Source organism: Echeneis naucrates, chromosome 5, assembly GCF_900963305.1.
Source record: "Echeneis naucrates chromosome 5, fEcheNa1.1, whole genome shotgun sequence".
NCBI lineage: Eukaryota > Metazoa > Chordata > Actinopteri > Carangiformes > Echeneidae > Echeneis > Echeneis naucrates.
Window position 1 is genome coordinate 14,181,443 of NC_042515.1, and position 12,912 is coordinate 14,194,354.

The 12,912-nt window shown below is 39.2% G+C and overlaps 1 protein-coding gene across 2 annotated transcripts; it reads left to right on the plus strand.

Moving 5' to 3' along the window:
- larp4ab (La ribonucleoprotein 4Ab) lies at positions 1-11,623 on the plus strand. 2 transcript variants are annotated; one of them, XM_029503105.1, is made up of 15 exons: positions 1-390; positions 2,674-2,812; positions 3,189-3,435; positions 4,059-4,195; positions 4,588-4,691; positions 4,952-5,062; positions 5,202-5,255; positions 6,035-6,247; positions 6,465-6,568; positions 7,506-7,745; positions 8,002-8,053; positions 8,219-8,383; positions 8,526-8,650; positions 8,732-8,906; positions 9,077-11,623. In XM_029503105.1, exons 1-15 carry the CDS (start codon positions 388-390, stop codon positions 9,452-9,454), a joined length of 2,247 nt encoding a protein of 748 aa, XP_029358965.1. In that variant the 5' UTR covers positions 1-387; the 3' UTR covers positions 9,455-11,623. The 2 variants fall into 2 exon arrangements, with proteins under 2 accessions (XP_029358965.1, XP_029358966.1); XM_029503106.1 differs by having other exon boundaries at positions 3,276-3,435.
- Positions 11,624-12,912: the final 1,289 nt, after the last annotated feature.

Genomic DNA, 12,912 nt, shown 5'->3' on the forward strand with positions numbered 1-12,912 from the left:
TGTCACATGCTCACCCAGTGCCGCTTCGGAGCTGACCCGTCGGGCGAGGAGTCGAGCTGAGCGACGTCTTTCGTAAAATGGGAGCCAGGTTTTAATAAAAGGGGGGAAAAAAATAAAAATAAAAAGCCAACGTGTGTGTTACTTCGGAGCTTTTGAAGTTACGCCGCGCGCTAACCTGCCGCTTGGACGGAACACGTTCGGCCGTGTAACTAACGTTACCAGTTGCCGGGGAGACGGTAGTTAAGAGAAGAAAGCGACGCAAACCGGCTGTAGGTAAAAAGTACGGACACTCGTTTTAAAACCGCCTTCCGAGAATAAACTCAGCGGGAGAAGTGAAATCCCTCTGAGCTGAAGAGGACGTCGTAAAAGGGCGAGGATCGAAGCAGCATGGTGAGTGTTGGGCCTGGACGTTGGCACGTTAGCTAACATAAGACAACCTGTTTGCGTCCTTTCCACCATTTGACTCGGAGCAGAGGAAGCTCGGTGACACTGACTGACCCTCCGGCACTTGCACTAAAGTCACTCATAGTTGGTGTCCGTGCTCCAAAATACGACCTTTATTTACTTACATGTTCATGTTAACCATGTGTTATGCCAACCTGTCAATCAAAGTGGCTAAGGATAGTGTAAAGTCAGGGCGGTCCTCACTGGTCTGCTAAGAAACTTAAGCTAGTTAGCTGAGGGCGAGTATTTTTGGTGTCGCTGGTTACCTGATGGCCGGCTACACAACCATCAAGCAAATCAAACACACTGCCCAACACGTGTTCAAGAACACGTTGAATTCGGGCAAAAAATATGAACCCTCGCCTAATGGCTAGTTGCACTAAATGTATAATTACACTCCCTTTGCTTTGTTTTCCGTGTAGCGATCCCTGCACGTGATTATAGTTGAATGTTAGCTGTTACACAACACAAATAAATAATTGGTTTTATCATTAAGGCCCTGGCGCTAAGTCGAAAGGACCTGACTGGATGGTTTACTCGTGAGTTTAAACACGCCAGGAGAAAGGCTAACGTTTTTGAGTAGCGTCGCATGTTTGAAGGTGCATGGGCACGTCGGCGCCATGTGCTTTCTTCCTGACCCTCACTGCTACTCTTCCCCTGGAGCACATGTCCGCTGGACTGATACCGCATTTGGACTGCACACTCGTTTCACTGAGAAGTATCTGAGATCGGGGCCTTTTGCCAGTTTTGCATTAACGACTGAACTGATAATACAGTGGATGAGTAGTCCGAATGTATTGTTCCGAGTCATGCTGCAAAGCACGGGCGGACCTGCGCCATGTATGGTTACATGTGGACGACTGAGAGGCTGGTGTCATTGTTTGGGGAGCCAATGGAAGCTCAGTTAGATGATGATGTGTGTATGTGAAAGACAGACAGACAGAGGGGGAGAGGAGGCCTTGCGAATATGCAAAGCCGGATTACAGACTGTTACGTTCTCAATTCAACGGGCTGGCAATGAAATATTTGAGTGAGGAAGTCTGCTCCAATGGTTGTTGGGGGAGGAATTACTGTCACTCAGTGGTGGAGTACTGACTAGTAGTGTTTTAAAGGCAATCATTACTTACCAATTGCATGCTGATCTTTTATTGAACAGCCTTTCTGGTTCAACTAGTAAGCACATGGTAGGTGTCTTTGCTTAAGGTAAGACCGATGCCTTCTGATATGCTCTGGCTGTTTGGCGTTGTTCAAATGGCCTTTTTCAGATTTCTAAGTTGATGACATCAGGCAAATTACCTTTCATGAATCCTGGGCGTGCTGTCATTGTTTAAATGTAATTGATATTCAACGACACTTGTCATTGTCATACTAAACAGTACTGCACATATGGTATTTGATGTATAAAGTATGCATTATCATGTTTAAACTATCCTTTATTCCCCTTCTGTTCTTCCTATGCCTACAATGCCATCTAACTGACAACGCTTTCAGATATCCAAAAATGTTTTGCTTCCCATTTTGTGTGACTTGTATACCAAGAGACCTTGAGATGTGATCACACTGGTTGCAATGTTTTTCAACAGGTCAACTGATGATTACATAGTCGGGGCTCTATTATTATGATATACTTGATACTTCTAGGTAGAACCACACCCATCAAACACTTAATTTACTTTGATTTCAACTTAAGATCCATAAAGATCACACCTGCTAAAGTATTTAAATACCACCTTTGTGCCAGTTTCCACTAAAGTAGATTTTTCCAGGACCACATTTTGCCACAATAACACAGACTCACGATGCGAAAAAAAAAAAAAAAAAAAATAGTGAGCCTGCTGCTGTGGATTCTAGTAATTGCAGTCTTGACCTTTTAATGGCCTCTTCCCTTCTTCTATACCCCTTGGTCGGACAGCACCATTTATTTTAATCTCAACTTGATATCTATAAAGCGTTGAGAGTGTATCTTGCAAGTTTTGACACTCTTGCAGCGACTAAATGTGTTGACAGACACACATCCGTAAAAATTTCTTAAAACCTCAATATCTGCTCTAGTTGGTGTCTCAACAACCACAAAACATACACACACACACACAGAGCAGGTAATGTGCAAAATAAAACATTGCATTCTTGCTTTAACTGCACCATTGTTTTATTACAATGTGCAGCAGGATGTTTTAATAAAAAAATATTTAATGTAATAGTGTAGTATATATTTTTTTTACCCTGTAGGTTACCACAAAGGGAGCAGGTCTGAATCCCAATGCTAAAGTGTGGCAGGAGGTGCCTGCCCACCAGAATGATATCCCAGAGGGGACTGAGGATTCTCCTTGGCTGCAGGCCTACCCTTCTTCTTCTGAGATGACCAATGGTAAGAGGATATTCGGAGAGAACATTTTCTAACCTTATTTATCTCCTTCTTGTCCTTAACATCTTAGATAAATTTTACATTGAAATAAACCAAACCACTCTGTCCTATACTGGAACAGCACTCAACTTTGGTAGACCATCTGTTACTTGTACAGTCAAGGAGAGGGTTTTTTTTTTTTTTGTTTGTTTGGGTTTTTTTGTTTTTTTGTTTTTTTTACTTTACCAAGAAAGTTGTACATATGGTACATGAGGGAATTACTTCAGGGTTTTTAACTAAATAAAATATGTGGCAAAACATGTTAAGAGCGTTGAGTGTCATCTAAATATGACAGTTATCTCACAAGCATTTTGTGACCGCCCTGCCTTCTCTATGTTAGGTTACTCAGATGGTCCTCCTGCAGAGTGTAAAGGATACAATGCTGAATTTCCTGACAGCACTGCTGACTATGCCTCTGTTCCCCCAGAGGGTTTTGTGAATGGGATCAACCACCCTGACCTGGGGTATCTAGTGTTTGAACCACAAAGTGAATCAACCATGGATGATGTTGTTTCTAACGATAAACCAATATCTAAGGAAAGTCTCAGAGAATCTTTGAAGAAACAGCTTGAGATGTGCTTTTCTAGGTAAGTAATAAAAAAATTACAATCACATTTTTTTCCCTACACCATACATTTTAATCATTTCTTGTGTTACTTCCCCTCAATGCACATTTCATTTTACTATTAATTAGATTAATTAATTATTAATTATCATGCATTATTTTTGATGGATTTGAAACATACTGATATTTTCCTGATATATTGTATTTCCGGGTGAATACTGCATATACATTTAAGTTTTCACACTGGCAGGTAAACTTGAGAGTAATTATTTTTTTGAATATCTACTTTCATCAGAATTTGTCTGAACCACGGATTCCTTAAACTTTTCTGTCTTGGGCCTGTCTTTAGCCCATAAAGCCTATAAAGAATATTAAGCAAGTTGGCAGAATTCGCAATCAGTGTACCAAACAAATCTCTATATTTCAACACTTTTTACATTGATCATTACACCATGTGCTAGGAGCCCATTACATTTAAATGAACAGGCCTGAGGCTGTTCATTACTGACTTTTAGAGTCAGAGTTGATCGGAGTTGTCAAATTTTCAAAAATGTTTCTTTTCTATCAGTTTTTGTCGCAAAAGTCTACAATCAAGACATTATGTATTTTACTTTTTATAGACTTCTGTTGTTTGGGTGTTTTCAGGGAAAACCTCTCTAAGGACCTGTACCTGATATCTCAGATGGACAGTGATCAGTTTGTTCCAATCTGGACTATTGCTTGCATGGAGGACATCAAAGCTCTCACTACTGACATGGACCTCATTCTGGATGTGCTGCGAGGTACTTTTCCCTTTTAGTCAGAAATGCTCACAGACTCCCTGACTCATTAGATTACAGATAAAACACAAGTCTTATTGTTGATAACATTTGGAAAAGGGTTTGTCTGGAGTTATGTTGCTGGTCAAGCTCAACAAAGTTCACTAAAGGCATAGAAGTACAAATTTTGCAGTTATTTAAAGCTATAAAAGATGAGCGTATGCTGTGTGAGGCTACTGTTCAGTGCAATTGTGGAGTAAGCCGAGCATAGGAAAGATTTTATTCCTAGTATTGTGTAAAAACTCCCATACATAAACAAAAGATGAAATTCAGTACCAATTTTGCACCAACAGCACATTATGTAAGGAGCACCAGATGGTGAGAATGCTTATATTTGGGTTGTGTTTTTGTCATAGCTTCTCCCATGGTGCAAGTTGATGAAGCTGGAGAAAAGGTTCGGCCAAACCACAGTCGTTGTATCATTATTCTGAGGGAGGTGCCAGAGACTACACCAGTTGAGGTACAGTACATCCTACAGTCCTACTAAGAGATGTTGCCATACAATTGTGCTTAATTACATTATGAGACATGATAACTAGGTTGTTATTGACTGCAGCTCACAGTGCCTGCCTCTCTATGGTTTGATTTGTTGTTGTACATCATACATTTAATGGCTTAGAGCTAATTGTGGATGCTGTTGGATGCTTGGATAGGAGATGTATGACCTGTGTTGGAAGCAGAACTTTGTAAAACCAAAATGTGCTTTGCATGATTTTGCAGGAGGTGGAGGCTCTTTTTAAGAGTGAAAACTGCCCCAAACTGTTAGGTGCTGAGTTTGCACACAACAGCAATTGGTATATAACATTTCAGTCAGACATGGATGCGCTACAGGTATGTTTTATTAATGATGGCCTTAACGTTGATCCTTACCCAATTTACAGTTTATTTCCTACATTAGAATACAGTCACATCCTTTCAGATGTGACTGTATTGTGAATGATGCATTGTTTGTGTGTGTGCACATCTTCAGGCTTATAGGTACCTAAGAGAGGAAGTGAAAGTCTTCCAGGGAAAACCAATCATGGTAAGTTCTGTAAATGCATAATATAATTGTCTTAAGTATGGTGTACTTGAGTATCGAATAAGTGGACTCGAAATTCCTGTATCAGGCTCAGTTACTGCTCATTATTCTGTTCTAGATTATAATATTGCCCAGGTAGTCTTATGTTATACAAGACTAGCTGTTTTGTCAGTTGTCACGTAACTCACTAGGCAGGGCTGTTTGGCTAAGCCTTGGCCTCTGGAAAGACCTTGGGATTTGTGTGTACTGGGACTTGATAAGCAAGAAGGAAATCCAGTGGTCCCCACTCCTTGTTTGTCAGAACTGTTCTACTCCCATATCTCTTGGCAGTTTGATTGCTTTTCTTATCACAACATGACATTTACTGTTGTGTTTCAGTTTTTTGTTTTTGTTTTTTTTTTCTTTTCTCTGGGCAAAACAAATGAGGCCATGACACATTAATAGTCCTGTCAAAACCCCAGTGATGATCAGTATCGCGCTTGGAAGGATCCATATGCACTGCATCTGGCTGGGAGGAATTTTCATCTTTAGCTCTCTGTTAATCTGCTGTATCTTTGCTGCTGCCTTTACTCTTTGTCTCAACTCCCCACCCACCCATCTCCCTCCCCTCTTCTTACCATTCTTACCCCTGGGCAGAGCAGTGTTTTATGGCCTAATGACCGTGAGATTATGAGATCTGAGGGGACTAATGGACAGTATACAGAGCCACAATGAATCTCACAGGTGGATTGGACCATAATAAACAGCTAAATCTTCTTTCCTTCCTCCTCCCTCCCCCATAGGCCCGCATTAAGGCCATTAACACGTTCTTTGGTAAGAACAGCTTCTGCAGCGTGGACTCGAGTGTGTACAGTCAGCATGCTCAACCACAGCCCCAGTATGGTTCCCCTGTCTACATGCAGCAGATGTACAGCCCTCAGCAGCAGTACCCAGTTTATCCTGTGGTGTCTCCTTCCTGGAACCCTTCAGTCATGCCTTATTTTGAAACGCCACTGGTAAGAATTTCCATCACAATATGGCTACAGGCCTCTGAACAGATTTACCACCATTGTCAGTGGAAATGCATCAAGGCCATCCTAACAGCACTCAGTGGTAAAATCTGCTGGCTCATGTTAGGACAGTTCTTCCTTTATAACAATGCATTGTAAAGTGAATGAGATTTTTTTTTCAACAATATTGTATAATTAGACTTCCTGTTGTTGTGATGTGTAGGCGCCTTTCCCGAATGGTGGATTCATGAATAATTACAGCAGTCCTGGAAACTACAAAGCACATTCAAGCTCCAGTAACACTCATCGACCCATGAACAGGAACCGGTAGGTGCAAGTCATGATGGCATAACTCTTATACTTTTTCTTTAAAGAAGTACATAACATGTTTGTCTCTTTCTGTTAGTCTTTTGTCCTAAACATTTATGATAAACATAACAGCTTCCAATTAATCGCCAAATATAAACTACTCATGCTCTAGACAATATATTTAGCACATGAACAAAACATTAAGTTAAAAATTTATGTGACTATAACCTTTTAGGTTATTCAAGATGTTGTGGTGAAGATACCTGTATATTTTTGAATTTGGTTCATGTTTTTGCTCACGTCTACAAATCATTTTCCCCCAAAAAAATATACACTTAATCCATTATATTGAAGAACATAATTTTTGCTGTCACAGGTTAATTTGACCTTTGTCAGATATTTATGTTTTGGTTGTCAAGGTCATGATGACCTTTTGAAAGTAATGTGTGAAGTAGTGTGAAGGCAATATTGGTGATGCTTGGAGGGAATTTCTATCATCAATTGCCTGCAAGAACAAACCCATTTAGAATTTGGTGCTTAAAGGTTAAGATCAGAGGGACTTTAGTACCATTCTGATTGGTTGATTTGTGGCAATTTGTATGGGCCAATCAAGACAAATTAACCAATCTCTGTCTGAACGGGGCATACAACCACCCAAATTGGAGGAATTTCATAGGACTATAAATATAAAACAGCTGTCAGTGGTTTTATTGATTATAATCATTGGGTCTGTTTGGTTTGAAGAGAAGGCAATGCAGCTCTAGATTAAAAAAAAAAAACTTAATCAGAGATACTGAAGGAATCCAAACCTTAGTGATGGCGATGCAGACGAAAACTCCCACAAGCCCATACAGTTTTGTAACATATTTTGTTTATTAATTATTTTTTCAGAGACCCCTAGTGGCAAGAGTTACATGCTGTGTATTATAGCATTGTGTCATTTGTCTTTTCCCAGAAACCACATGAAGGGACACCACAGGGCAGCTGATGTGCCACCTCATTCTCCCCCTTCTTTGACTCTGGGGGCCATAATGGATAGCCTGTCTGCTCCCTTGAGTCCAGGCAGCCTCCAGATATCAGGGACACCAAGTGGCACCACTTCAGATTCAAGCTCTCTGCTCTCTTTTAGCCTTAAAGAAACTTCTCTACAGGCCAACATATCCAGTGGAGATCTGAGTGGGGGTGGACGGAACAGGTGAGCTGAGATGAAGCTTTATGACCAAAATGTGACCAATGCATGCACAGCCAAGCATGTACACACTATGAATATCCTTTGCAATTTTGTCAAGACACATCTTTTTTTTTTTTTTTTTTTTGCTTGTATTGTCCAGACTTTTCGTATTTAGTGAAATAGAGTACCTACACATTTTTTGGCATTTAGAGTGAGTTCACATTACATTTTCTTAAATTTGACGTAAAAATTTTAATGCAAATATATGTCTTCATTATAGGAGAGGTGGCCACAGAGGTATGCGGAGGAAAAGAGAAGATGAGCATACCATGGTTAGCATCTTTCCTTTTTTTGCATAAATTAAGTGCAACTCCCCACAGATTTTGTACTTCTACGTGTTTTTATAGTTGCCCATTTTCACTATGCTTTGTGGCAAGTTCCCAGTATTGCTCTGCATCCAAGTTTGAATTCACTGAAAGTAAAATTAAATGTTACAGCGTCCTATCCCTTCGATGGAGGCCAAGGTACCACCCCCACCAAAGTTTGACCTGGCAGCTTCCAATTTTCCTCCTTTACCGGGCTCTGTGGTCAGTATGCGGGGAGAAACCACCCCAGAGATGCGCCTTTCTGATGTTGTGCGTGGCCTAAAGGTTACCAACAAGGTATGCGTCGTACGTTCTAAAATACTCTATTCTGCAGACTTTTGAAAGCAGAATGTAAATGTACGGTGTGTGTGTGTGTGTGTGTGTGTGTGTGTGTGTGTGTGTGTGTTCTAATTCTACTTTTATATCTGTATAATTTTAGTCATTGAGCCAAGTTAATGAGACCCAAAACACAACCGTCTCAGAAGATCCTGTAAGCATACCAGATTCTATGGCCCCTGCTGTTAAACCTACCCCTGTGACACCACAAATAACTGCACCTACAAGGTACAGTTTATTACCAATACAATGTATGTAAACCTCATTATATAAACGTGAAAAATAACCTTTTTTTTTATGTCGATTCAGTGTTTCTCATCCTTTAAAAGAAGATAATGCTAAACATAGCATTCCAGAAGGAACAAGCTCTTCGTCCACACAGACTGTGTCTCCAGTAGCATCAGAACATGCCCCTCACACATGCAGTCAGTCTGTTTCCACAGAAGCATCTTCTCCATCTCCCCCAACTTCAACATCAGATCTGGTAAGGCCTGCTTTCCTCCTCTGGAATGTTGCATTAGCTTCACACATCATCTGAAAAAAGTACTTTTAAGCCAACCTCCCAGACTGCCATTTGTATTTTGTTGCAAGTGATCTGAATATATAGTATAAATGTCATTTATTTTATGATTTAATTCCTTTTTCTCTAATTAGGAACCAAGAAAGCTCAGCTATGCAGAGGTGTGCCAGAAACTGGCGAAGGACCCACCAACAACACAGTTGCCATCTCCTGCCTCTTCTGCCTCCTCGGTTAGCCAGCCACTGCAAGAGCTCAAGGTCAACAGGGTTGCAGAACCTTTGCCCAATTCCAGGTGCACAACAGACAAGACAGAGAAGGCAGGTGCTAACCAGCCCCCACGTCAACCATTACGCACTTACAGAGGGGCAAATGGCGAGGCCAGAATTGGAGGTGCAGGGCTGAAGGTTCGGGAGCATCAGAGAGGCCTGAATACTGGCAAACAGTTTCCTCCACAGCGGGGCACCAGACGCACTGGCAAGGAACAGAACATTCCCCCAAGGTCACCTAAGTAACGGAAATAAAACTTTAAAACATGAACTGAAGCAGAAATCTTACAAACTATATATGTGTATATATAGCAAATAAATATATTATACATGTAAATAGAGAGATGAATATATTTCATTTAACAGACTTTCTCAAGTAATGTGTTAGCATTGTTGGAGACCTGAAAATAATTGAAAAGACTCTAAGCAGATATTCATCTTAGGAAAATACATATAGTCTGCTGAGAACTCAGATTTGCAGACTGTTGGGATGATAAAACATACTTTAAGTAATATCACCCTAAATGGGCAAGTGTGTGTGTGTATGTGTTGTTTTAAGTTGGAGATCGTCATATGGTATCTTCAATACAGTGTATGATGAAAGTTGGAAAACTTCACAAAGATATCTAACTGAATAGTCAGTGTTTCCATGTGAGAAATTGGTTTGTAAGTATAATTATGTTTGAAATGGAAAATGCTGAGAAACATATTTGAAGAAATCCTGGTGATTGGGAGCTCTTTGTGTATAATTAATCCAGGTGCAAGATAAAATGGCATTGATTCGGAACATTGTGTAATGATTATAGTCCTATTAAGAAAATATCTTTTCTGCTGTGATTGTCAGTTATGCAGAGTTTGGTTGATCACAGCTAATGTTGAAAGGGGCAAAAAAGTACATTTGTAGTGTGTTGTTTTATGTTTTTTTATTGACTATTACTTGACTCTTCAGTTTTTCAGGATTATCTTATGTAACCTGAAGCATTAAGACCTGCAATGTGTCACATGACAGCAATGCTGATTTCTGGCACAAAGTTTGGTCTGTTAGCCTCTCAGCTTTGGTTTGAGCACTTGTTTCTCTCAAACATGTATTCACGTAGTTCTCCATGGTCACTTAGGGTGCACCGATATCTTGTATCAGATGAGCTGAAGTTTAGAGAATCACATGCTAATCTTGGTAACATAAAAAATAGATATTTTATATATTTTCCAACTTCAAGTTTTTAGAGGTGGATACAGATAGCATTTAAACTGTTTATAAAAATATTAATGGACCGTTCTTTATTCCTTAAATACAAATGTCTGATTATTAGCTTTTTGATGGTTGATGCTCTGGCCCCTCTCTTCTGGTTACATTGCATTTATCTTCTGTTTTGATTGGACACACATGGCTTCGGATGAATGTAGGCTGTTGACATTGAGTTTGTCTTTGTAAATGTCTTTTTTGAGTGAGTGAGTGTGTGTGTGTGTGTGATCTGCATTGTTAATGTGAATGATTTCCTGTTATAGAAGCTGTCTTCAAGTTAATTTTCTATCCAATAATAATGTTTTTCTTTTCATCTTATTCAGTGTTTCCATAATATTTGTAAATTGCTGCATAGTATGATCTGAAGGACAGGTACTAGGTTATGAGCAGCTGAGTTGAATTAATTAGTTGTAGAGTTAGGGCTGAGTAAAAGAAGTGCTGTGAGTGGAAAAGGCATGGGAATCTGTTCATTATAAGGCTAATAATTATTACAATAACCAATGGAATGGAAATTATCAAAAACAATTGACAAGAAAGTATTAAAGGTTAACAAGTTTAGAGGAATAAAAGAAATCTATTAAGATAAGTGATTTGAGTAGTCTGCTTGTAGGGCGCCTACTGCAGTGTACAGTATTTTGTTTGTTCTTCGTAATAAGTAGTTCAGCTGTTTCCTGACTGTGTATGTTTGTCTTTAGTTGATTGTGTTAGAGCAAACAAGGGAGAATGCTTCTGCTTCAAACTACATGGAACTATTATCTCAAACCAAAACTCCAGTGCCTTAGCAGTGTTTTATTTCAATCAAAACAGTGCAAGCCTTTAGACATCAGTACAACACTTCAGTTACACTGATCGTGGCTGGTTAGTTGGTTGTCCATATCCAACATGGTCAGTTTTTAATACTGGGAGACACTCGATTCTGTCCAATCTAAATCTCAGTCTTTTGGATCTGCAGCTGATTGGTGTGGAGCTAAATGTGTATGTGCATGCTTGTTTGTCAATTGCTTTTTTAATATGATACAGTTTATTATGATAGTTTGTCTTGTTAATGTGAGTCTTATATCTGAATCCTGCTTGTAATTGCCACAATCACATACGGGATTGCAATTTTCGGCCAAGTACACACTGGTTTATCAAGTAAATATTTTATTACTGAGCCTGATGTATGAAAATAAAGATTTATTTTTAAACAGCTTTGTCTTATGTGTGTGTGTGTGTGTGTGTATATATTTTTATATTATGAAATCACTTGTGATGCAACTGCATTTTCAAGAGAATATTATAATTGTACATCCAGTAGCCTATTTCATTTTACCACCACTATTTGCCATTACGCTGGGTACACAAGAATCTTCTGAGGCACTTATGTTCAAGAGGGTAAAGTAAAGTGGGAGCAGCATCATTAAAGGAGCACTGCAAAAATTTTAAAGTAAAACTACTGAAACTTGACAAGTATCAATATGGCTCTTGCATTTTCCTTTTTGCAAACAGGAGCAGTGCCATGTCTTTGCACAACCCTGCAAAGGATTTGTTGATGTATCTTTTTAAATGGCAACTGGCAATAATCTGACAGACACTAGGCACATTGGTCTTTGAATCATTAGTAAGACTTTCCCTGACAATGGGTCACCTGGAGTAGCATTTACGCTGCTGAGATTTAGTGCTTATCACAGTGGCTAGACTTCAAATCCAGCCTGGAACCTTTGCTGTCATTGTCCCTGTGACATCAATAACAAGAAACAAATGAAAAAATACATGTGGTAAACAAGCTACTACCTAATAAAATATGTAGTTAAATCCCCCAGTGCAGAGTTCTTTACTTCTTTATCTTAAGGGCATTTTAAAGTTGAATAAATGAGAGTTATGAGGTTGTCAGAGTTATTAAATATTAGTATAGTCGATGGCTAACCCCGATGACCCGGAAAAACGGAAAAGCGGTAGAAGATGGGTGGATTAATGGCTATTAAAACACCAAACCAATATAGTGTGTAAATAATGTGCTTTCTAATTTAATGGTTATGATTCACGATCTCTCTTTTGGCTCTCTTTCCTACAAAATTATTGTGTTGCTTATCAGTTTGCATGTTACAATGGCCTTAACCATGTTAGTTTTTTTCTTGTTGTTAATTTTTTTTTTTTTTTTACGCCATTGTCAATACTATGTTGTCAATGTCGTCTCTGCTTTCTAAGTGGAGTACTTGTATACTGTACTTGTATATATTTTTATTTACTTGCCAATGTTGCCAAGTGCTTACTCATGGAAGGATTTGTTGGGTCTCTTTAAGTAATTCTATAAAAAGAGTTTGGTTTAAACCTGCTCTATATGTAAAGTACCTTGATAACTCGCCCTCCTAACTTTGTTGTGATTTGGCGCTGTATGAATAAATCTGATTTGATTTGATTTGATTTAAAAGCAAGCTATTTTTTCTTGTTTTTATTTTCCATGTCTTCCCTATCAACTATT